We start from the raw sequence: 27,585 nt of genomic DNA, 5'->3' as shown, positions 1-27,585 counted from the left end.
GCAAGCTGATAGCTTGTGTTTCTATCCATTCCCTTCCAGCTTTCTTTGGCCATGGACTCAATCTTTCGACATGAATTAAGTTTTGTAGATCAGAGCTCTTATAGTACTCAGACGTCCAAATTGTAAACAGACAGCCTTAGAAACTAAAACACAGGCTGGATGAAAGCTGATAACCTGAGTTTCAAACCTCAGCTCCTCTGCTTTCTTCTTGAATATGGCATTGGTGGCCATACTAGTTTTCTTCCCTCCCAGGCTGACCATTGATGAAACCCAACCATTTTCTCCTAACAATGCCACAATTGTGGAGCCGGCATTTTTATGTAAATAGCTGTTCTCTGATTCATTAAGCCCCACTGCCCCTGACATTTTCCTTTCTGACCCTTATCAGCCACACACTGGCAAAACATGAAGAAATAAAGAGGACAAAGAAAGGCAATAAAAGGGTTACAACCAAGAAGTGTATTGTGACTGTGATCAACAAGGAAATTCGGAAACGGGTGACTGAACACCCAAGGATACCCTGTCAGCTGGTCACAGCGACAACATTTGTTCAAAGCCTGAGAAGTGCTTAGCATCATTTCAAGGTGTCACATAGAGATACATAGGAAATGACAGTCATAGATGCTACCTGAAGAGCACGTAAAGTGTAATAGACAATATGGCACAATTAAACACCTGTGTACCCAGAAACATACAATCTGGCCCTTGCTTACCTCTCTACTTAATCTTTATTTCTCTCATAGCCCCTGTCACAAGATGCAAGGTTTAGTTTATATATTTGTGTTCTTGATTATTATGGCTCCCCAGACATGAGATTTGTCTGGTATGCAACAGGGTCCATTCCAATCAATCTCACCCACTGGAACAGAAATTCCAGGGGAACAGGGACCATGTCTACCTTATTCACCATTGTAACCCCAGAGCCTAGCAAAATGTACCTTGTAGATTCTCAAAAAAATTTTTTAAATAAATAAATAAAACCAGCAACAGCTATATAGAGAGATTATACAACTTCATCTTCTGAATGCCACTACTAACGTGATTACACAAAATTAAGTGTGAACTTGGGTCACAGGCATGAGCAAAATTTTCAAAGAGTTTAGATGGGAAAAAACTTTCTAGACCCTGGGGCAGCTGCCCTTAAACAAACCACAGATATATAAGTGAGTGCAGCCAAGATCAGCAGAACTTCCTAGCTGACCTATAGATTTGTGAGTTACTGAATTGTAGAGTAGTTTGGTTTGTGTCATTATTGTACCAATAACTAACTAATATTAAAGTCTACTAAAGTAATAACAATTAATTACCAACAGAACAAACATTAAAATGCAAAGATGATTGCTCTTTTTTGAAATAGAAAGTATTTCTAGTTAAATTATTTGGTTCCTCCATAGCCTCAAACACCTTTCATGCAGCCATATCCACGTCCCTGGGGCTGAGCAGGCCTAGGTAGGATGCACCTACAGAAGAAACATGAAGGACATCAGCAAGCTCAGCACCACAGCAGTAGATGTCACCTTCCCAGCACTGTTTGAATACCAGTATTTCTCATACACATCATCCAGGACTGAAAGCACAGCCTCCACGGTTTCCTCACAGGTGGCCTGAATCTTGAGTTTCTGTCAGGACAAACCCATATGTACCATTGTCCCTCAGCTCAAATGCATATGACAAGGGGACCCCAATGTCCCAAGACCAGTCTCATGAAGACTCTGAAGTGGCATCTACAAATGAAAACATGGAGGAAGAGTTAGAAGTTGTTCTGTGAAAGGACAGATTTCTACAGCCATTTCAGGGACTAAGGTTCAACCCAGCAAAATAAATCAACCCTTTCATATTAGGATCTATGAATAGCTGCCTTCTCTCTCTCCTTGACATTTTCCGCTTCTGTCTCCGCTCACCATCCCCACTCTACCTGGCATTATGCCTGGCACATCGATCCCCACAATGCCTGGCATCATGCCTGGCACATAGCAGAGGTTTGGTTAAAGTTTCTCAGCTGAATCAAAGACGAGACAATCTGATATTGGAAGGTAAGAGTCAACTGACATGTAAAGGAACCGAAACAAAATGACGGACAGAAACAAAAGGACCGATATCACTAAAATGATATCAGGAAAATATCATCTCGGTTGTTGTTCAGTGGGTGGAGGAGGGGGTGCTTGGGGATGGGGAAAGCAATGCACTCTCCTTTCAACTAAATCCTTTTTTTTTTTCAAACTCCAGGCCCCACCTGTTTTGCCTGATGGTCCTCTGGGAACTGAATCAACCGACCAAGGGTCACTGGAAAATGTCTTTCCGGTTAACTCCTGTGCCTTCTCCCTGCCAGTTCTTTTTAACTGAAGCCAGAGGGAGTACTGCTCTGAGCCAGTGTATTAATTTTTGCTTTTAGCTCACACCTTATCCCTAGAGAGCACAATTCTGGATTTGTACAGACTCCCTTTTATCCCTGGTCATTTTGATTTGTACAACTTCCTGTTGATCCGAGGAACTCTTCTATCCTGTCCACTCCAGTCTCCAAAGTCCACTGAATTCTTTTGTGCTTTAGATACTATTGAAGAGGTGAAAAAAAGATACTTACATAAAATATCTGCACTAGATCCAACTCTATAATTGGTTCCATGCTTTGCTTTCAATGCATTTGCTGCCTTCTGTCCAACTTGGATCTGTAGGTGGGAAATGCAGAGACAGATATCTGGTGTTAAAAATAAATCCAACAATTCAGAGCATTTGCTATTTTGTCCAAATCCATCCTCAGAGTTCCAGACCATCTTTCTAACTTCCCATTGAACATCTATACCTGGGTAGTCTTCTGATACTTCAGACTCAACATACTCATATCCAATTTTATCATCTCCCCCACTAATAAGGCTGTTTTGATTTTCATAGTTCTGGCCTATCATGTGCCCCCAACATGTAAATTCCTACAATCATCTTTGACTCTTCTCACAAACAGTTACCAAGTTACATTTCTAATGCCATCACCCTATTTCTGTCTTATTAACTCTGAAATGGACTGCTGTCATCTTCTAATTAGTTTTCCTTCCTCTCACCAATCCTTAATCCCAATTGATCTCCCTGACTTCCAGGTGAACCTTTGTAGAGCTGGACAATGATAAAGATCCTGCTGAAAACCTTCAATAACTCTCAGTTACTCACTGCATTTGTATAAACTTCTCAGTCTACTATTTGAGATCTTCTACAATAGGGATCTAAACCACATTTCCAACACCATATTCTCTAGATCCCACCCTAGATTACACTCAAACTCAAGTTCTCCCACAGTTGCTCAGACATGCCCCATGTTCCTTAGCCTCTCTGCCTTTTCTCAGGATATTTCCTCTACCTGGGATGCCTTACCTCTTCTCTGTTGAAATTCTACGCAACCTCAAAGAACCTTCTCAAATGCTAAGTTTTTCATAGGCATTTCTTGAGCACCCCAAGTGGATTCTCTCTCCCCACTTTTTTTCTCCCATAGCCCTTTGCACAGGCTTCTCTTATTACTTCCATCTTATTTGATACTTATCTCTCATAGGCTCATAGATTTTCAGAGCAGAAAATGACACACTTCCCTCTATCTACCCCCATGTCACCTTACTGAATTGGAAATCCCTCAGATCTGGATGATTTCTAAGGTCTCAGCCTTGCTCTCTTCAGACCCTTTCCTGAGATCAGAGTCACTAACTGAGGTCCAAGTATTGACTATATTTATTGACTGTCTGATAAGTCTCCTTGCATACCCTTTTGATAGTCTAAGTATTCCCTACCCTAGATTCCCTAATGCTATATTCTACCCACCTGATGGTGTATCCCACTACTTCCCCTTGGGGTCTATACAAACACCACCAAAATCCCCTTGGCCACTCCCTGCCTGGATCCACCATTGCTTTACCTTGGAGGGCAGCCTGACTACACTTACAGGTGCATCAGCTCCCTTGACTTCTTCCCCTGACCAGTGACAGGTCTAGTTTTAGATTCTGTCTCTCTTTTCCTGGTCCTGTATTGTCTGACTGAATCCTAAGGTGTGACGAGGTGGTGTCTGGGTAGAGTGGGGATAGGCACAGTGAAATTCAAAAGGAAGACTATGAGAGGTAATAAGTTGTTATGGGGTCCTGTGCAGCAGTAGGACTTTGCACTTTCTGTGTGTGTGCCAAGATTCAACATTATACATATTTGCAAGCTTTTTGCCTCCTCTCCACTCACTACTAAGAGTTTTACCTTCTCCTTCTCTTCCTGAAAAGAGATTCTCTGTCTGCCCTAGTTGCTGGGCTTGTGTTGTCCAGAACTGAGATGATGGGCAGGAAGGGCTAAAGAAGTACAAGGAATAAAGCTGGTTTTAATCATTTACACTGGGAAGAGGTACAAGAGCTGTTTGTAGAAAGAAGGGGAAATTATAAGAAGGAAAGGAGAGTCAGAAAGGGGATTTCTAGAGAGAGAAATTCCAGTAAGGAAATAAGAATGAAGAGTGGAGAGAAAGGATTCTGGGTAGCTGCTGTGTGTGAGTGAAATTAAGAGCATGAAGCCTAGAGAAAGAGTTGCTAAGAAATAGCAACTACATCCTTTTTGAAGTTCTTTGAGAGTCTCTGGTAGAGATATGAATTGCTTTTAATTATTTTTAATTCCCATGTGTTTTTATGTTTCTTTGAATGAAACTCCATGCTAACTGGTCTTAACTGTAATTTGGGTTACATGGAGCAGCTCCAGGCTACATTTTCTATTCAAATGGTTTCTTGCATTCTTTTTTCTTTCCTGCAGCTCACCCCAGATCATGATTCTTCTTCCCACTGCCAACCTTCACGTATTTTATCCTGTATTGCTCCCTTTCCTCAAATCTTGGCTGTGGGGAGGGAAAGAGTCCCCCAGTTTCCTCTTCTTTATTGACAAGAGAACTTTTGATTTTTTTTTTTTTAATGATTCCACCAGCAATTACCATGGGCAGTAGATAGGAGTAAGAAATATAACATATATGATAAGCACACAGTTGTGATTCTTAGCTTATGGGTTTGGTCCTTTCTGAGAAGATGAAATGAAGATTCCCCTAGACTCTGCCTTCCATCTCAAAGGGTCAAACTCCTGATTATTCTTCTCTCTCCTTTTGACACTATACTGCAAGGCCATAGAGAGCCAATTGCTCTGCTGTCCTTCTTCTCAGCCTAAAGTTTCTTTCTAGTCAAAACAATAAAAACCCTTTGCTAGTAGTGCATAATTTACATTGCTAAAGACCTCATGTCTGCTTAATAACTTCTTCACTGGGTCCAGAGAATTTCCTGTAGACATATATTCACAGTCAAGCACTCAAAAAGATTGATTAAGGCCCTGGCATGTGTGTGGGAGGATGGAGCTTGGAATGGGGTACAGGGGTTGATATGGAAAGGGTTCCAATGGAAAGAATATCAGCATTTGAAACATTAGATTTCTTATAGCTATTCTAATTTCCAGAGTAGTTTAGAATGAGGGTATATATAGTTCTGTTTCCCCTACTTAGTGATTGCCAAGTTGTCTATCATACAGTATAATATTTATGAAGATTTCTACAAATTTTTGGTTTTGTAAATACATAGAGATTAATTACTAGTCTCTGGTGGTTGTAAATATACCAGAAATGGAAAACTCCTTGAACAGTTGGTGTGATTCTATCTTTGTGTACTCTATCAAAGCTTATCACTAAGAACCTAAAAACACTGCTAACTAGCTTTTATGAGTTTGATACATGGTGGCAACATTTTCAGTCTTTTTATGGAAAAGTCTTAGTGATGAATGTTATGCTAACTCTTCAACACCTAAGGCTGTAAGAAATACAGAATTGAAGCAATCTTTCTCAATTCAATTTTCCAGTCTCTACATAGAGTATTGAGGATGGCCAGTAATTCCCATCTTAGAATTCCACCTTCTGGTAGCGGCAATGTCAGTGTCCCCTCTGTGGCCAGAGGGCTCTAATGAGACAGCCAATCAGCAGCCCAAGACCCAGTGACATTTGAATACAAACCTTGCAAAACTGGAGATGTAGTAACTGTTTTCCTGAACCTAAAAAGGAAATGAAATTCTCTAGAAAAATACTGGAGTATATGGGCCTCTTTTTTCTGCTGGTAGAAGGCCTGTCCCATCAAATATCTATAATGGCCTGACTTAGGTGGTTCATTTGTATTTGTCACAGAATCCTTTAAGCAGAAAGTAAACATTAATGGCAAATGTCACAGGAATTGGGAAGTAAGAAGGGTTCTGAGCTTCTTGACTAAAATCTCTGTTTCTGTACATTTCTTTACTGAAGAAATAGAACTTCTGGGCACAGAAATGAGGAGGATATAGGACACAGTGGACTAGGCATCTAAGTCGATGACAGCTTCCAGAAGTTGCAAACCCTTCCTGACACAGGACACAGAGGCAGTGTTCTGTGGTCAGATGAATGTGGCCTCTGGAGTCCAAAGACATGAGTTCCAAGCCCAGACTCCAACATTTACTGTCTACAGGGACTTTAGAAATATAATTAACTCAAGGTCTTAATTTCTACATCTCCACAATGAGCTTTTTATATTGTCATGAGGATCAGATGAAGTAGTGGCCATAAAATTTCTTTGTAATTTTTAAAGTTATAGGTAAATGTTATCTCCACCTCTTGCAAAATGATCACGTAATACAAATGTCCGAAAACAATTGCAGGAAAGATATTGGGGTACTGACAGATATTTTCGATTGCTGGGGAGAAGGGCTGCCTTCAGCAAAGATCTATAGTGGTTTTTCTTTTAGTGCCCAGACCTGTGTTTTATAGGTGATGTTCCAGTGGGAGAGGGACAAGAGGAATGACAGAGCCAATGGGCCACCAGCCTTCTGTGATCTTAAGAACAGAGCAAAATTAGCCCCTATCCAGCCCAGCATTTATCGATAATGAGGAGCTTGTTTTAAAAACATTTTTTACAGATATGCAGAAAATAACAAGTGTTGGTGAGAATGTGGAGAAACTGGAACTCTTGTTCACTATTGGAAAGAACAGAAAATGGTGTACTTGCTGTAGAAAATAGTACGATGGTTCCTCAAAAAGTTGAAAATAGAATTACCATATGATTCAGCAATTCTACTTCTGAGTATATACCCCAAATAATTGAGAGTGGGATCTCGAGGTGATATTTGTACAGCTATGTTCATAGCTGTATTATTTGCAATAGGCAAAAGGTGGAAACAATTCAAATGACCATTGATGGATGAATGGATAAAGAAAATGTGGTATATACATAACAATGGAATATTATTCAGCCTTAAAAAAAAGGAAATTCTGACACATGGTACAACATGTGTGAAGCTTGAAGACTTTATGCTAAGTGAAATAAGCCTGTCACAAAAAGATAGATGCTGTAAGATTCCACTTATATGAGGTAACTAGAATAGTCAGACTCATAGAGACAGAAATTAGAATGGTGGTTGCCAGGCACAAGGGGGATGTGGATTTTTTGTTTAATGGGTAGAGACATTTCAATGATGCAAGATGAAAGTTTTGGAGATTGGTTGCACAATAATGTGAATATACTTAACACTACTGTACTGTCCACTTAAAAATGGTTAAGACAGTACATTTTATGTTATGTATATTTTACCACAATTAAAAACTGAAAAAGTAAATTTTAAGAAAAGATAACAAATAACTACAACAATTCTAAATTGACCCTTTCTTTGACTTAGGTCTATCGTTCTCAGGTTCACAAAAAGGCAAAGAGCCCAGTCCTTTTCAACAATTCTGCCCACCAGGGCTTGGGTAAACACAACTTCAGAGAAGGACCCTGGATAAGACAAAGCAGACTTTCCCTGCCCCGGCTTGAATTTCACTGGCACTTCCCCTTACAAATATTCCTAGGCAAATACTAGAGGCATAGTTTAGAAGAAAATAAAGCATTGTGTTTAGCAGAGAAGAGAGCAGATATTATTTAGCTGTGTTATTTTAGATATGCCATATTCCACTAACAGCTGGGAAGTTCTTTAAAGCATGGTTCAAAAGCTATAATTGCTGAACGGAGCTTCAAGAGAATTTACAGAAATGAAAGCGCATTCCTGCAGATTATTAACATAATCATCTCATTTATATTATACACGAATACCTAAGATGTCTCCCAACTTGACACTTTTTGAAATAGGTAGTTAATTAATGCAGGTAAAGCAGCATTTAACCTGAAGCCTTCCCAGCAGGCGTCTGGCAAGGTGTGAAAAGCAGGAGAAAGGAAATAAGGAAAAGCAAAGGGAACAAAAGCAGGGCTGGAGCCAAAACCCTAGAAATGGAAATCAGGAAAAGGAGGACAGGGTCGTGCTGAGGCTTCTCAAGGCTCTGGCACAATGGTCTTACCAGTTCTTCATGGTTACTTGATTTATTTTTGGTGTAGCCATAAGGCACGAAGATGAGCTGCCCGTAAGAGTGCATGGTCAGGAAGAAGGCAATGTTCTTCTTGCTCTCGATAAAGCTGGAAACAACTTTAGTCTCTGGTTCAGACATGGGTCCTGTCCTACAGAATGTTAAATCTTGGCAGTTGTGAGATGCACCGATAGCTGAAATATACAGGAAACCCCAAGGAAAGCATCATGATCTCCGTTTAGCACTGATCAGGGTCAAGGAGTCAGCCTTGCTCAGGGCATCTGTGGGTGGAGTTAAGGCTTGCCTTTGCTTGTCTAATTTTGTCCTGCTAAAATAAGTCATTCAAGGAGGAACTCAGAAAGGCAGGAGAACTGACGTGCAGATTTAGAAACAGACCCCTGCTTATGGGGCCCAGGAAGGAAGATGCAAAATGGAATGGCATTTTCAGTAATCTTTCACTTAAACCTTTGGTTGTCCCTGAAACAAATGCTTGGGAACTTGTTCTTGGGTTCCAGGGTCAGACTCTGTTATAGCCTTGTTGCCCTAAGTATATCTCTTGCTGTACTGGCTTGAGTCTCATTAGAGCTATTTTGCAAGGACAAAAAATAAATAAATACATAAAGCTATTTTGTAGTCTGTCCTTCTCACCAGTAATAATAAGGACCATCAACAGAGCACCTTTTACATGCAAGGGCATTATGCTAAGCCCCTCCTGTGTGGCATCTCATTGAATCTCCACAACAACCTACTGAGAAGATGGTATTACTCTGAGCCACGTTTTAAAAATAAGAGAAAACTAAAGCCTAGAGATGAAGCAATTTTTTCAAGACCACAGAGCCGTCAAGTCTGAATGTTAACCTTTCCCATCTGGTTTTTAACCAGACTGCTCTTAACCATCCCTACCTCTATTTGCTTCCAATCCATTGGACTTGTTGAGATTCAGAAACATGAAACTGTCTTAAGGAGAAGAAAATGTTTGCCTTGTTTACTTCTGCCCTCCTGCTGTAAAATAATTTGCAGGGATACTTCTCTGATTTTTCTTTATAACAATTCACATATTTTAAAACAAAGTGATGGATTTCAAAAATATTCACACTGGTCTAGGTCTTCCTTGCCCTTGTTTAGCCAGTCTCACTTGAAAAGAGTCCTGCATTTCAGTGTTGCTGTTCTAACTGTATAGATAATATCACCTCTTTAGAGGGAGTAACACTGACCAGGAAGTCCAGAAAGCTGTACAAAATTAGATGCTTATTTCAAAAGGTATATATATATAAATAGTACTAATTCTAGTAATTCACCTCTTTTCTGGCTTCTCTGCTCCATTTTTTTTTGTCATTATTCATCAATTCATCTACGAAGCATTACTTAACTACACCAGGATGCATCAAGATTTCTATTGAGATCTGTCCCAAAACACACGCCATTATTATGGGATGAACGGGATTTCCTCCAAAGCCGATCCTGTAACAGAGGAACATAAGGAAGTTGCCATTCTAAGGTCTCATAAATCACAGTGTTAATGATGATGGGTGGTCCTCGAACATGAAAAATGGTTCCTTAGGATTGTCTGGAAAAATTGCCTCAACATTATGAAGCTTGTGCATATAATTTTTAGTCCTCCAGATGGGCTAGCAACCCCCAATAACAGGAACATGTGTACAACCCAAAGTGTATATACGTGTAAACCATCAAATTGGAGGGGTAGTTTGGCCTTTCCCTCACGAGCAGATTAACAGTGCCTGGTGGAGGCAATCTGCTTAATCTGGAAAAGCTTCAGCGAGTCATTATTTTAGGTCCAAGTGATAAAGGACGAAAGGGAAATAGCCTGGCAGATGGGAAAAGGCTGTTCCAGGTGCATCAGAGATGGTCTCTGCACATTTCTGGAAGCAGAAGACTGATGAGTGGGGATAAAGACCTGTTTCGCCAGACAAGCTGGGAGGGAAGGGCTTGATTCACATACCGGGCCAGAAAGGCTGTTACAGAGAAAGGGGTCCCACGAAGGGCTGGGGGAGCTGGGGGGGAGGGGGAGGAATTCATAGTCTCTGGAAACAGAGGCTCTTACTTATGGAGTGGTATGATTTAGAAACATTTTTAAAGAGGAAGTTGTCACTAAATAAAAATCTTTATGAGATTTTTCCCCTCCTCAACCTCTCCGTATGCATGACCACCATGGAAAATGAAGGTTGGGTTAGTATTTATAGATCATTTGTGCCCTTCATGTTTCTAGAACTGATATAAGGATACAGGGTAGTATAGGAATTTTATACCAGCATAATCCTGATCATGCGGCAGGCAATCCACAAATTTTAAGGAGGTGGTGTCGAAGAAACATTGAGTCTGGCTGAAACACTGGGAATATATCAAAACCAACCAAACAAACAACATTCTCTGGACTGCAACAAAGACCTTCGGCCTCCTCAGTCCTAAACTTGACTTAGGTTGTTGACTTAAAAATGCTGATTTTTATCCCAAATGAGGTTTCTTCCTTTACACGACTACAAAACGTTTTTATAGCTGCAGAGGTCAGAAAAATGAACCCGAGACAAGATCCAGTTCATGAACCCATCCCAGGACCAAACTTGATGTCCTCACAGTTGTCCAAGTATAGATGTAACCATCTATGTTAAGAACTGGAAGCACATAGAAGTCCAGGTTTTTAAGGAGACTTCTTATCCTTGAGTTGTCTTTATAGTTCTGTAGAATCCGGATATTTAATAGAGAAACATTTGGAATGATCCTGGGAAGAGGTCTTTTCTCTCTTAATTTTCTAACAATTCCAACTTAATCATAAGTGGTGACTGAACATCCAACCCTTGCCATCCAACCCTGCCTCAATTGTCCCGTTCATTATGGTGGCCTTTCTGAAACTTCACACTGCATCAGAATCACCTGAAGGACTTTCTTTTTTTTTTTTTTTTAATTTTTGGCTGTGTTGGGTCTTCATTGCTGCGCTGGGATTTTCTCTAGTTGTGGCGAGCGGGGGCTGCTCTTCGTTGTGGTGCGTGGGCTTCTCATTGCAGTGGCTTTTCTTGCTGGAGGACTTTTTAAATTACAGCCTGCCCACCCTCCATCTCCACCCCCAGCCCCAATTCAGTAAGTATGAGGTGGTGATGCGGAAATCCAGAATTTGCATTTCTTCCAAGTTCCCAGTTACGCTGATGCTATGGGTCTAGGAACCACACTTTGAGAAGTATAATTTGTGGGGTGAATTATGTTTGGGTCTCTGAAAAGACTGACACAAAAAGTATCTTACATTAATTTTAAAGTTTTCTTATTCCCTCAAAGGCAGGATATAGGTAATATGCAAGAATTCACGGTGTCAGGTGGTTTCCATGCGTTAATCTCTTAGTCCACACAATAGTGCGGTCTTCATGACTACGCTGAAGTAGTCATTTCATACACCTTTTGCAGGTAAAAAACTAGGTGTCCTAGTGATAGAAATTTTGCACAAGACTACTAGAAAGAGACAGCTCCGGGATTCAAACTCATCTCTGACTTCCAAGATGTATTTTCTTCTCCATCTAGATTTGTTTACCTTCCAATAAAGATAATTTGGGGTGCACTAGAAAGAGAACAGAACGACTAACTCAGTTTTCAGTGAAGCTACTTATGAATTCCATTTCCCGTGGGGTGAAGGAGCAGCTCAGTGGAGAGCTGCCTTGCCAGGATGTGAAAGAAACCAGCTCTCCAAAGCCGAGACATGACAGGTATTTTGTGGGGTGGTTAACCACTATGAGAAAGTTAAAGACACTTATTCTTTCACAGACCACTGGCAAAAAGCAGGGGCAATCCATTCCCTGGCATGAATTCCACAGTCCATCCAGATAATCTTCTTGGGGTTATTGGATGGTTGGCTGATCTGGAGGAGACATTCATGTTTCATTATCAAACAATGGCTTATGATTGAAGCCACTGTGCAAAGTTATCAGGTTGTTTTATTCCCCTAGAGGTACCTGTCTCCTTCCACTCTGTGGTTTCAAGGGTGAGGCAAGGATGCTGGCAGAGACACCCACGAATATGACCCTTCTGTTGGCCACACTTTCCCTCCTGCGGTTACCTTGGCTATTGTGCTTAGGACCACAAGCTGACACCTCCGTGTACCCCATACAAAGCCTGGTCTTCCCCATATCCTAAATTATTCCCTAACTTTAAATAAATGCATAAACCACAAACTGAGAGGATAAATCTCCATAAACCTTATAAAACCTTACCACATAGGGCTCACTCAGAGTGGCAAAGTGCACAAGTGGTAATGTACATGACTCAAAGGTAGCAAAAATGAAGCCCAGTCTACATTTAAGCTTCCTGAAACTGTGAAAGGATGCAAATGCATAATCTCCTGCAATACTTATTACATTCATTACATTCCTCTTTCCTTAGAGACCCCTGCAGTCCCAGCTGACCCAATCTTCTTTCTCCTCTCCCCATTTGTTGTTCTTGTACTCACTCACTCAAGAAAGATTCCCTCCTCTTTCAGAGGTGGCATGGGTAGGAATTAACCTGGCAATTATGGATTCTCTTTGGTCGAGAAGAAGCTGTGAACATGCCCATGTAAGTAACAGTCACATCTTGTTTGGGTTTGTAAATGGCCTGGACTCATGCTATTCATTGAAAGCTCTTGGGAGCTGGGCTGATGAAGGCTCTCCCTCTATATCTATGAGAAACTTATGAACTGAAATAAATATGGGCTGGTTTCATCATATTCAAGGAAGTTTTCCCTTTTAGTCTCACCCATTTTCAAAGCTCCTGGCATAATTCCTAATCTACCCTTTACCTTAATTCTCTCTTGTAATTACTCCTTTTATTTATGAGTCTATGTATATGACCATATGTTTATCTTTACTGCCTCCTCGTTATGTGCCAATTCTATTCTTTAAAATACGTCCTAGGCAAAGGATGTTTAGAGGTCTTTTTGGCTGACTCAGTTCTGAGTTTGACAGCCTATGGAAAAATCAGGCTGGTAGGTGGCCCGCACTTAACATATCAATCAATTACTCACTCGGCTCCTGGGTAAATTCTACTTCAGAGCCAAGGGATTTTTATGTAGTTGTAAGTCATTCTTGAATTTGAGGATGTGCTTTGTAAATTAACGTGTCTACAGCGAACAAAGTAATGCTAGTTCTTAATGCCAAACTACTTTGGCAGTGGTTCTTGAAGAGTAGTCCTGGACCAGCGATATCAGCGCCACCTGGGAACTTGCTAGAAATGCACTGTTTTTCTGTAACATGAGTGTGCATCAGAATGACCTGGAGGAGGGCTTGTTAAAACACAGATTGCTGGGCCCACCCACAGAGTTGCTGATTCGGTAGATCTGTAGTTAGACCCCCAAGAATGTGCATTTCTAACAAGCTCCCAGGAGATATTGATGCTGCTGGTGGAGGGACCACCCTTTGAAAATGACTGGTTAGGTGCAGTTGTTGTCAACCCTGCGTACACAGTGGGATCACCTAGGGGGCTTTCAAAAGGTGTCTGGACCCCGTCCTGGAGCAATTAGCTCAGAATCTCTGTGGATGGGGCCCAGGCATCAGTATTAAGCAGCCAGGATTGAAAAATCACTGGTCTAAAACAGAGAGCCAAGAAGGCCTGGCCTTGTGGAAAGAGAGCCAAGAAGGTCTGGCCCTGTGGAAAAGTGGTTATTCAGTCTCAAACACTTTGCATCGGATCACATGTTAAAAAGGCAGAGAGCCTGGAGATTGGGTTAGCCCTCTGACTATGCTACGGTCTGCCTGTGTGACCTCGTACAAGTCACTTCACTTCTCTGGGTCTTCGTTTCCTTATAAAATGAAGGAACCAAAAATAAAGGTTGTCCGTGATGTTCTAACATTTTTATGGGGAAAAAATGTGTTAAAGAAGAAAATTTTGTAAAAACTCAAAATATATATGAAAAGTGAACTGGAGATTTCTCCCTTACGCAGTCCCCCACCCCGTCCACCTTCCATTGTGGGAGCACCGGAGGCGCCCAGGCCTTCACAGAACACAAGCTGGAAACCTCTCAACCAGAACTTCTAAGGTCCTTTCCAGCCACCCTCCACGATTCTACATTCCTCAGTCCCAGCGGAGACGAGGGAGGCCAAGCGTGAAGAAAACTGAGATAAGTTCTTACTTCTGGGACTTTATTTTTAAGTCCTACCCCCGTGGTCTCACCCAACCATTCCAACTTTTCTTTACTCCAGAACATGATTCCACCCCCATGATTAAGATGTAAGCATTTACAAATATTTAATTTTTAAAACATTTTTATTGGAGTGTAATTGATTTACAATGTTGTGTTAGTTTCAGGTGCACAGCAAAGTGAATCTGTTATATAAATACATATGGATATATGTATTTGGACTCTTTCTAAGATTCTTTTCCCATATAGGCCGTTACAGAGTACTGAGTAGAGTTCCCTGTGCTATACAGTAGGTCCTTATTAGTTATCAATTTTATACATAGTAGTGTGTATGTATCGATCTCAATCTTCCAATTTATCCCTCCCCACCAAGTTTTGAATTTTAAAATCAAGACTTTGGAAAAGCCAAGTCTCTCTGTCTTGCCTCTTTTAACCTTGTCTATATTTCTGGCTAGAGCCCCTGGATAGTAAATAAATATCCTTGAATGGGACTCTAATTCTCAGCCTTCTCACTCACCTTCAAATAATACATGGGCCGGCTCTCATAGGTCATTCCTAGGAAATGCTATGTCACCACTTCCGTGTACTTCTTCCTTATCTCACTCATCCACTGATAGATCTGAAACAGCCAGGGAGGACTGAGGTTATCAATAAGAAGATCCTTTGTTTGCCTCTAAATTAAGATAATTGCTTCTTTCATCAAGATACTGAACTTGAACTCTTTGCTCTTTATTAGCACACAAACTAGAAGACTAAACTAATGAATTATGACCGCCCCTCCTCCCATATTCTTTAAAGAGCTACTCTGCTACCCAGGCTTAGGACACCCTGTTGAACTTTACAAATAAATGATTGAGAATTATCAATTTCAACAATCCAGTATAACACTTCTGAAACATTGTACAATCACACAGCCTTCAAATGGTCATCAGACTTCCAGACTTCTCAGTGGCACTCAATCATGCCAGAAATTTCAGGTCCAGCTTATTTTGTGGGATCTTCTTTAGTCTTTATGAACCCCCAAAATATCTTTTGCTAATGTCCATTGATCCAAAATTAGAGAAGAGCCTGTGTATGCCCTTCACAGAACATGACAGCGAAATTTCTCAATCAAGACCAAGTAAATAACTTGGGGTTCTTTAAGGGAGAATGAAATAAGGAATTCACAAACATAAGACATATTAAGACGTCATTGGCATGTGACATGATACCTCCCACACTCAATTTCTGTATCATGGAAATACCTGAATGACAAGAGTTATGGTAAATAATAATAATTAATTTGGCATAACAACTATTCTATTTGAAAATTTCTATCTCAATTGACATTCATCTTAGCATGGAATATCTATAGGTAAAATACATTATTAATACAGTGATAATACTTAAGGGGGGGGAAGAGACTCAAAACTCATCACACGGGTATTGTGTATTTTTCTGTGATGGGACTGGATCAGATGCAGGTGACTTGAGTCTTGGGAGACATACAAATAGCAGCGTATCACAGCAGCAGCTATCATTTATTTATTGCTTAATCAGTAGAAGTGTAGTTTATTTCATTTACTCTCAAACAAAGCTGCAGGATAGGTACTGCTATTCCTTTTTCATGTATAAGGAAACTGAGGAACAAAGAGGTTAACTGTCTTGGTCAAGGTCACAGAGCAAGTGGCCAAGCCAGGTGTGACTCATCTCTGATACCAGCACATATACTTCTCATGGATCTTACTGGATCTTGTTTTAAAAAAAAATCTAAGAAAAAAAAAATCTAAGAAACTTCAGTACTTTGGGGTGATTTTTACAGAAGAAAATTCTTTTTTTTCTTAAGTATTGAATCTTGTTACAATATTGTTTCTGTTTTATGTTTTTTTTCATTTTTTGGCCCTGAGGCATGTGGGATCTTAGCTCCCTGCCCAGGGATCAAACCCAGACCCCCTGTATTGGAAGGAGAAGTCTTAACCACTAGACCGCCAGGGAAGTCCTAAAAATGTAAACTCTTTCTTGTACTTTTTGAAAAAAATTCTGGAAAATTTAATATATTCCCCAATACTGAGGAAATAAATGGTAAAGCCTGGTTGGAGGGCAACTTGTGCATTTATGTCAAAAATTTTAATGTGCATATCATTTAACCCAGTAATTCTATTTTTAGAAATTTATACTTCAAAAGAAGTTTTACATGACATCACGCACATACACACACTACATATATACATATATACTTTTTACTGTATCCAGTTTTAGAAACCACTAAACTTACTTTAGTAGCAATACAAATATTTCTTTGAAAAAAACATTTTCCCCTTTTGAGAGCTATAGCCTATGTTCCCTGCATTCTACTGAAAATACCACACTTTTGGCTAAATAGGATTCAATCAGAAGGCTTCACCACCCATGTCCCACATCCATATACGCATTGGCCCTGCCCAGCTTAAACCAGCTAAAGACTTGATTAACAAGAGTAACATTTAATTTTGATCCACGTTGACACTAACAAAACTGGTTGGGGTGTTCTTTTCTTCTTTCTCCTTTTTGTTGTGTTGCCTTTTTATTTCATATCACTAGGATTTGTATCTTTAATGGTGATAGTCAGGGGGTGATGTTTGGGAATCCCTTGACCTCAGGGCACAGGCCAACCTCAACCTCCCATTTTGAGGCTCTCTAGTCTATGGATACTAACAGTGAACTATCCCTTGCCCATCCTAAAGCAGGTTGTGACCACCACCAACACTCCCACCGATGTGTCCAAGCTCATCTCCCCCATGGGGTGGTATCTGTTATAGGAATATGTCTCCAGGATCCTCCATGGACTCACTACCTTATCCACAGCTTCTTGTCTCTGTTGTGCTACAGATCTGCAAAGGGAAGAAATACAGACAAAAAGCGATGAAGAAACCAGGATAACATGAGGGTTGGAAGGTTGATGAAAAAGGTAGTAGAAAGCAATGTGCACAGCATTTTGAGGACAAAAGTCAGTGTTGGAGTCTTGCCTCTGCAACTTACTAATTGTGAGATCTTGGGTACCATGGAGCCCCTCTGAACTGCAGTTTCATCATCTGCAGGTTGAGGACAGCCATTCCCAATTTGCAGGGAGCCTTGGATAATTCAGCAAAATGTTGTAGATAAACACACTTTTAAATTTGTATAAGAAAGAATAGCTAAGATTTATTGAACTGAAACTTACTGCGAGACACTCACTGGGTTAAGCAATTTAAATCTCATTTACTTCTCTCAAAAACTTTAAGATAAGCTATTCTTATTATCCCCATTTCAGAGATGAAGAAACTGAGTCACAGGGAAAGTATTATTAGAATTTAAACCCTGACAGCCTGAGTGAAAAGCCTGAAATATTAACCACAATACTGTAAATAATTATAAGAATCTTTATGCAACAGTTTATTGTTTTTAAATAAACTTTGTTTTTTTAGAGAAGTTTTAGGTTCACAGCAAAATTGGATGAAAAATACTGAGTTCCCATATACCTGCTGTCCACCCCCCACCGACCCCCATGCACACAACCTCCTCCAATATCAGCATCCCACACCAGAGTAGTACCTTTTTTATAATAAATGAACCTACATTGACACATCATTATTTCCCAAAGTCCATAGTTTACATGAGGGTTCACTGTTGGTGTTATACTTTCTATGGATTTGAACAAATATATAGTGACATACAGAGTATGTATCATACAGAAGAGTTTCATATATAGTATAGTATATACTATAGTATATACTATAGTATATACAGAAGAGTTTCATAGTATCATACAGAAGAGTTTCACTGCCCTAAAAATGTCTGGCAATCACTGATCTTTTCATTAGTTTTGCCTTTTACAGAATGTCATATAGTTGGAATCATACAGTATGCAGCCTTTTCAGATTGGCTTCCTTCACTTAGTAATATGCATTTAACTTTCCTCTGTGTCTTTTTAATGACTTGATAGCTCATTTCTTTTTAGTGCTGTATAATATTCCATTGCCTGGATTACCACAGTTTATTTATCCATTCACCTACGGAAGGACATTTTGGTTGCTTCCAAGTTTTGGCAATTATGAATAAAGCTGCTATAAACACCTGTGTGCAGCGTTTTGTGGACATAAGTTTTCAATTCATTTGGGTCATACCAAGGAGCATGACTGCTAGATCATATGGCAAGAGTATGTTTAATTTTGTAAGAAACTACCAAAACTGTCTTCCAAAGTGACTGTGCCATTTTGCATTTCCTCCAGCAATGTTTCCTATGCTTGTTTTCCATTTGCATATCTTCTTTGGTGAGGTGTCTGTTAATTTCTTTTTTCTATTTTTAAAATCAGATTGCCTCTTTTCTTATTGCTGAGTTTTAAGAGTTCTTTGTATGTTTTGGATAACTGTCCTTTATCAGATGTATCTTTAGCAAATATTTTCCTTCACTTTGTAGCTCATCTTCTCTTGACATTGGCTTTTGAAGGAAGGAAGTTTTTAATTTTAATAAAGTATAGGTTATCTGTTATTTACTTCATGGATCATGCCTTTGGTGATGTACTTAAAAAGTCATCACTATTCCCAAGGTTATCTAAGTTTTCTCCTAAGTTATCCTCATTTTACATTTAGCTCTAAAATCCATTTTGACTTAATTTTTTGTGAAGAATGTAAGTCTGCATCTAGATTCACTTTTTGTGTGTGTGGATGTCCAGTTGTTCCAGGACCATTTTGGGGGTTTTGTCAAATGTTTTTGTCTGCATTTATTGATATGATCATGTGATTTTTTATTTTTAGCCTATTGATGTAATGGATTACGTTACTTGATTATCAAATGTTAAACTAGCCTTGCATATATATCTGGGATAAATCTCCACCGGTGGACATGGTGTATAATTTTTTTATACTTTTTTGGATTCAATTTGCTAATATTTTGTTGTGGATTTTTACATCTATGTTCATGAGAGATATTGGTCTATAATTTTTTTATTCCTCATAATGTCTTTGCCTGGTTTTTGTATTTGGGTAATGCTGGCCTCAAAGAATGAATTAAAAAGTATTCCTTCTGCTTCTATCTTTTGGAAGAGATTATAGAGAATCAGTATAACTTTTTCCTTAAATGTTTCATAGAATTCACTGGTGAAACCCTCTTGGCTTGGTGCTTTCTGTTTTGGAGGGTTATTAATTATTGATTCAATTTCTATAATACATATAGGGCTATTTAGATTACTATGTATGGTCTATATTTTGACAAACCATTTGATAAAGCTATTCAATGCCTTGCCTTTATGCCAGATATTGTGCCAGCACAATCATGCATATTATATGATTTATTCACATTACAACCCTGTGAAATGTTATTGTCCATATTTTACAAATAAGGAAACTGAAGCCAAGGGAAATTAAGTAACTTGCAAACAGTCACAGAGCTAGTAAGTCATACAACTAGTCCTCTATCTCTAAGCCACACAAATGTTTGATAAATGTTCTAATTTCCTCACTAAAAGACTTTACCTAAGCAAAAAGTAGAGTTATATTTTCATTATGAGATCATACCAACTGATCATTCATTTACCCAATAAATATATTTGAAGTAATTTCTGTGTTAATAGCACTAGGATGTGAGCTTTTGGAGAAGCTGAGGTGTAAACTTTTGGATAGTGACAAGGAAACTTGTTAGAGACCTAATTAGCTAATGTTTCAATGACTTTCATCTATTTTCCCACATTTTTCTCTCTGAACATTCTGGTATTATATTGACTCTTTCCCCAAACCTTCATTTTTTTTAATCTGTAAAATGGGAATAATAACACCTAACCAAAGGATTCTTATGAAGATTAAATAAATTAATCTACATTTAAAAATAAGCAAATTTCTGGAACCTAGTTAACCCTTGATAAATGTTAAAACACAGTAGTTCAAAACAAAGCTAAGTAAAAGCCCTATTTTGCTGCAATAACATTGAAAATAAAAATTACATGGAGAATAATTTAGCCATCTAACTGGTATTATCTTCAAACAATACCAAACTACAAAATATTTTGATAGAATTGATTAAAACTCAAGTTCCATTCACATCTACATAACTCCAGTAACTGGACTGACTACATTTAAATTTTTTAATCTGTTCAATTAACACCATGTACCATAATCACTCACTTTAATAGAAATCAATTTCTCTACAAAAGTCCATGACTTTGTTACTAATATTAATAATCTGAATTTAGCAGAAACTTTTTATCTTCAAAACTGTAAATGTTTTATTGTTAAATGAATTTTACTTTGTTTAGCTTGTCCGAGAAAAGTTCATGATATAGGATTGTCTAGATAGTTAAAACAATGAAATGAATTTTAGAAGGAGATTACAAGAAACAAATGTCACTAAAATTGTAATAGTTGAGGAGCAGTATGCTTTTCCATGTTATTCAGCGATTCGTTTCTAATGTTTATCATTTATTTTAAGTAAGCTAGAGTGCTTCAGATGAGAAATTTCAATATAAAAATATATACAGGTACATTTTGTTGAGGCTGATTATTTACAAAACACATTATCATTTTATAAGGAAAATATATACATCCCTTGGTGTGTTTAAAATTCAAAAAAATTCAATTTACACATAAATTTTCAGGAGTACATTTCATGTGCTTATCAAATAATCAGCAAACATATACCTATTATAATAACACTAGTTAACCATTATTGGGCACTATATTCTAAGCACCAGTCAAAGCATTTGCATTGTTATCTTACTTAATTCATTTAACAACCCAATGGGCACTTGGTACTCTTTGCAAAAGTGATAATAGATAATAGTAGTAGTAATAGAACATAGATTTCTTTCTTACAGAGCTTAAAATCCACTTAAGGAAGTGAGACATAAACACATGAAAAGCAAAATAACTTCACCATCAAATAATAAAACGTGAGGTATGATAATCTAGAGCCTGATTACCAATTAAACGGTGCACTAAATGTACTAAGGACAGGAGAGGGAGAATTCCAAACTGAAGTATAGCCAGTAATAATAACAACCAACATTTTATAAGCAATTATGCATGCCAGAACTGTTCTAAGTTTTATATATATATATATATATATATATATATATATATATATATTCCTACATATAATTCTAACCACAATTCTTAAGGTAAAAACTATTATCCCAGGGTTTTTTTTTTTTTCCTGAAGATTTTGTTACAGAGGCTAAATTACAATTTTACTATACTCTAGAAAATAAGCATAAAATATTTATTAGCCTATTTTAATAAATTGTCTATCTCTGATTTGGACTGCATAGAAAGCAAAATAAGTATCAGCATTATAAATTCATCGGGAAATAGTTTCAGTGCTATTTCAGAATGGAGAGAGGAGAGGAAATGAAGCAAATGAGAAGAGTCTTTTCAGCCCTTCCTTCTTTCTCATTCCTCACACTGGCTGTCCTGCCAGAAAATGAGATGATTGGAGATGCTTTCACACAGCATTGGGACCAGGGATGGTGGCTGCTCAGAGCGACGCGGTTCCTTTCTTCACATAGTTCAGCAAATGTTCAGGTCTTTCTTATCACCGTCATCTACTCAGTGCCGTAGGAAAGTGACTACACTAAAAAGCAGTCCTGGCAGCTGCTGGATTCCTGTTTCAACTGGGCTGGTATTCCCAGGCCATTTCACAATATGGAAGGGAATAAATTAAAGGTAACTGGGCACCATCAAGCACCAACATCTGGCTTTCCCCCAGCTAATGTCTGCAAAATGTGTGAGTGTGATGCCTCCTAAGTCCAGCACTGAATGACTGGGTCCATATAATATGCAAAAAAAAAAGTGAACCGTACAGGATTTGAGTGAAAACCCTGATATCATTTTAACATGAAATTAAACACAATACTTAAACCTCAAAACCCCAAATACTTAGTTCAAACAACGTTTAAACCTTAAACCTAGGAAAGGCTGTTCCCTGTTTCTAAGCAATTACTTGGGTGATGCATAATACACGTAGAGAAGGAAGGAAAAAGCTGGCTAACCCCCCAAATTACCACCAGTCTCATCTCACCGACTAAATGAAAATATTATTGTACTTTGTGTATTCTTTTTGAATAGGAATTCATAAAATGTTTAACAGAGAAAATGATGCTTTGGTGGTACATTATTAATAAATACTGTACATCAAAGATTGCCTGATGAAATTTTGACTGGAATGTAAAAAAGAGGCAAAAAGACCTAATGAATATTGAGGCAAATTTTGTGTTTCAAATACTTAAGAAACAGTTACATGAATATTTCATGATAGTAATGTATTTTCAAAGCTTTTTTTTCCTTCTTACAAAATTAACATATGCTTATAAGTGGAAATTTTAGGAAGTATGGAGAAGAGAAAAATAAAAAAGAGAAGGAAGGAATAATCCTCCCCAATCCCACCTCCCTGAGTTAACCACTGTTGATACTTTGGCATATTTCCTTTCAGTCTGTTATCTGTGCATATTTTTTTCATAAACACAGTGCAGATTATACCTATATATAATTTTGTATTCCCTCCTTTTTATTATATATTCTACCAGGAACATTTTCTCAAACCAATTATAACTCTTTATAAACATTATTTTTAATGACTGCATAATGTTTGACAGTAAGTATATATTTCATAGCATCATGCACATAAATATTGTCATCTATGCTGGATATTAAAGCCATTTCCCTTTTTGGTTTTATCCTATAGTAAATAATTCTGGAGTTAATGACTTATTGCTCATTTCTGATTATTTCCTTGAGTTACATTCCAGGAATGGGACTAGTAGGTCAGAGAGGATGAACAATTTCAAGGCATTTGATTCATAGTGCTGGATCCCAAATGATTCTACAGATGTACAGATTTACACTTTTATTGGGAGTATGGGATATATATGTATATATATTGGGAGTATGCAGTATATATAACAGGGCCTAAATGATCAAGGGAGAGATTACTAAGCTTGTCATCCTTGTTAGATTTTCTGGACTAGTATTACATCACACATAGTAAATAAAGAGTATCAAAACTTGCAGCTAATCTATGTTTTGAGTTGGTAAGAGCCATATAAAAGTGGACATTATCTTATATCAGTAAATAATAATGAAAATGGAAATAGTCAATAAGGAGCAGGATTAGTAGATTTGAAATGTTTCCCTCAAGTGCAGTCATGAGAAGCTGTCCACTGGAAGCCATCTTGTCTGAGTCCCGCTGAGCCAAATCACTTCCATAATTTAACCTGGGCTTGGCAATCTTTCTTTTTAAACAAAAGTTTTAAGCATCTTCTTTGTAGAATATTTGTAAAATGAAGAATAGTTGAGGGAATGGAAAAAAAATTATCAATCAAAGAGAACAATGTCCATTTTGGTACATATTTTTTCTTTTATTTTTTTAAGTATTTTGATACATTTTGTGTTCTGCATCTTTCTTTTAGCATAAAACATCTTTCCCCATGCTGTTAAAATTTTCATAATTATTATTCTAATGGATAAATAATATCCATTGTCATATGTCACATATTGACATTTGCATAACTTAATATGGGGCATTTAGGTTGTTTCCAAATATTATAATATTTAATATCATGTTTATCTTGTACTTAAAGCTATATCCCAGTGCATACAATTCTTTCCATAGTTTGCTTTCTTAGTGTAAATTTCCAGAAGCAGGGATACTAGGCCAAAGGATGTGTAAGTTTTAAGGCTTGTGATATTTTTAAATAAGTTAATTTTTTTTTCAATCAAAGCCCTGTGACCTACATAAATCTTTGCCATTGATCTATGAAGAATCTCAGAAGAGACAATAAATGCAGTATCTATATGAAACCAAGTAAACTGATGTGTGAGATGGCGATGTCCAAACAACTTTAAGCATCACATAGATCCTGGACTCCCTTTATATATCTGAAATCAGACTGTGAAGCTAAGGGACAGGCTGAGGTCGCACAGTTAATCTGGGGCAAAAATTGGAGTGGATTTCTCTGTTCCGTGAGAGCAAGCTTGTTGCAAGATTCATTTAACCATGAAACAAAAGAGGAAATACTGTTTATAAACACACATGCCTGATGAGATATACCAAATGTGCAGAATGAATAAAGGAAAATACACTTTATATGGAAACCACACACACACACACACACACACACACACACACACACACAATGTTTAATATATATTACAAGAAGTTATTCATTATGAATAGGGAAAGAACACAAAAAAGAGCATATGACAGGAGCAACTTATAAACCAGTAAAATGAGTAATAAATAAGACAAAACACTTAACCTTATAAGAAATCAACAAAATGAAAAATAAGTCAACTGTAGGTATTTTTCACCTGTCAAATGGTCAAATGCTTAAAAAGTGCTTTCATACACTATTGTTGGAAGTGTAAAAAGTGGTGCAACTTTTCTCGAGGGCAATTTGGCAATGTGTAGCAAGACTCTTGAATTTTTCTAAGCTTCTAACCCAGTGTTTCCTCTCCTTATAACTTATATTAGGGAAATAATCAAAGATTTCCAATAACAACAAAAAAATTGTCATGTAGCTGGATCCTCATCATGGCATCATGTGCAAAAAGGACAGTAGAAATCAACTCTGCTTTATAGGGTAGCAATGATGGAATATTATTAGTGATTGCATTATGTTTTCAATAAATTATGAATGTCCTAGGAAAATTTTTATAATACAACTTAACTGAAAAATTCTTGTAATAGTACTATATACATAATTAGCTATCTATTCAAAACCATTAACAGTAATTATGTCTTAGTGAAATTGTTTGGTAGTTTTAAACATTTTCTCAATAATTAGAATAGTGTGATTTACCAATTGAGAAACTATGTAAATGAGGGATATAGAATTTTCATTACAATTTTCTTTTCTCAATTACAAAACATGACATATTTATTGGTATTTATCATACATTGTGCTAGGAAATCTTTTTTAGATATCTACTCATTTATTTAAAGATTATTAGAGTAATGTTCAGTGATAAAACTTCAGTGATTATTATTCTTATCTCGTGGTGGTGTGTATGAGTAGGAAGAGGGGAGAATTGAGATGCATTGATCTTGAGAAGAAGCTTTCCACTTAGACAATCTAAATCATACCAGTCAGCCCCTCCTCCAGCTTCACACTCACTTATCATATCCCAGCTCCCCAGGAACCAGCATCCCCAGGAGGTACAAGCTTCCAAGCAGAGGCTTCATTCTTCTGCAAAGAGAGCTAGAAAATCCTGTGCTTCTCCTGCAGGTCATGTGTCTCTGAGAATGCATAAGGGCACAGGCTTCCACAATCAAGATAAGATAAATCAATTAGTGGATGCCCCAGCAGAAATAATATGTGAGCAGTTGCTTCGTTAACTCCATCATGTCTTCAAAAAACGTTTTTTAATAGTGGAAAACTATTTGGGTTTTTTTTCTCCTCTAAAACCAAATTAACTGAAGCTCTTGACTCCCCCAAATCCAGAAAAAAGTTTCTTCCCTATGTAAAATCTTCAGTTCTAGGAATCCCCATCACCTATATTCAAGAGCGGACCACTCCTGCTCTTTCCTCCACACAGGTTGCTGGGTATAATAGGGGGTGTGTCTTCTGCTCTGGTCATGGTGGGCATGGTTATTATTCAGGATCTTCACTCCCCTCTGCAAATCTAAGGCTTTATTTAGGGTCAAATGTCTTCTCTTGTTCTGATGGACCACATCACCAGCTTCTTAAACAAACCCAAGTCTCTCCACATCTGAGCAGTGAAAATATTTTCAATCCTTTCCCAAGTGGATTTCCCCACACATTCCTCTCACATAAAGGACTCTGTCAGAAACTGCTCCACAACCCCGTGTTTTTAGACAAACCCAGGATATGCCTTGAATCTCAAACAGTGACCAGTAAAATAAAGGCTCAAGTTAAGATCGCTGTTAAAAGTCTAATTGAGCAAGGCAAACTTTAGTGCAGAGAAGTAGAGGATTTAGACAGAGTTCATAGCATTTGGGGATCCATCTAAATTCTTTACCTTGTATGATCATTCATCTATTCATTCATTCTACAAATATGTAATGAGTACTCACTATATACCAGGCAAGCACTATGACAAAAGATCAATACAAGATGAATGAGTTCCTTTATGGAGTTCACAGGAGAGTTGAGAGAAGAATAAACAAGTTCACAAACAAATAATACAATTTTAAGTAAAGGGAATCAAATTAAGGAGAGATATGGGCCAAGAATATATTGAGATAGAGAGGCCATTCCTAACTGATATAAGAAAATTTTTTTTTCATAAATTTATTTGTTTATTTATTTTGGCTGCATTGGGTTTTCATTGCTGGGCGTGGGCTTTCTCTAGTTGCGGCAAGTGGGCGCTACTCTTCATTGCAGTGCGCAGGCTTCTCATTGAGGTGGCTTCTCTTTGTTGAGGAGCATGGGCTCTGGGCGTGCCAGCTTCAATAGTGGTGGTGAGTGGGCTCAGTAGTTGTGGCTCGCAGGCTCTAGAACACAGGCTCAGTAGTTGTGGCGCACGGGCTTAGTTGCTCCCCGGCATGTGAGACCTTCGTGGACCAGAGCTTGAACCCATGTCCCCTGCATTGGCAGGTGGATTCTTAACCACTGCACCACAAGGGAAGTCCCATCGTGAGACAGTTTTTGAGTTAAGTTCTAAATGATGTGGTTCATGCAAAGGTCTGTAGAAAAAGTCTTTTAGGTAAAGAGGGCCAGGTGTGTAGGGAAGAAATGAGCTTGGTGTGACTGAGGAAATGGAAGAAAACCAGTGTTTAAGTGAAGTGGGAGCAAGGGAGAGTGATGGAGGATGAGGTCGGAGAGATGGGCAAGGTCTAGATCTTGTAGAAACCATGGGCCAGAGTATGGACTTTGCATTTTATTCTAAGAAATCATTGAACAGGTTTTGTTTTGATATTTTAAAAGATTCCTCTGGCTGCTGCTTAGAGTGTAGGTAAGAGAGGGACAAGAATGAAGACAGAAAGACCAACAGGGAGGGTACCACAGCATTCCGGGGGAGAGATGATGGGGCCTCAGGCTAGATGTCACGGGCTACATGGAAAGTCATGGCCACACTGGGAATTTCTTTTAGAAGCAGACCTGACAAATATGCTTATGGAATGAATATGAAGTGTGAGGGAGTTAGGGAACTCAAGAACAACTCCTGGATTGGGGAGCCAAGAAATGGACTGAAT

The 27,585-nt window shown here is 38.2% G+C and overlaps 1 protein-coding gene across 1 annotated transcript; it reads right to left on the bottom strand.

Moving 5' to 3' along the window:
- Positions 1 to 1,460: 1,460 nt before the first annotated feature.
- Positions 1,461 to 25,611, bottom strand: CPO (carboxypeptidase O). The gene is given in 10 exon segments (XM_059054848.2): positions 1,461 to 1,610; positions 1,612 to 1,724; positions 2,582 to 2,666; positions 8,327 to 8,526; positions 9,703 to 9,793; positions 10,925 to 11,036; positions 12,088 to 12,191; positions 14,962 to 15,063; positions 17,176 to 17,293; positions 25,544 to 25,611. Coding segments are annotated over 10 exon segments (1,143 nt in total).
- Positions 25,612 to 27,585: the final 1,974 nt, after the last annotated feature.

The sequence above is a fragment of the Kogia breviceps genome, chromosome 2 (genome assembly GCF_026419965.1).
Source record: "Kogia breviceps isolate mKogBre1 chromosome 2, mKogBre1 haplotype 1, whole genome shotgun sequence".
NCBI lineage: Eukaryota > Metazoa > Chordata > Mammalia > Artiodactyla > Physeteridae > Kogia > Kogia breviceps.
Note: the sequence above shows the minus strand (reverse complement) of the source record. Positions and strands in the feature narration are given on the sequence as shown.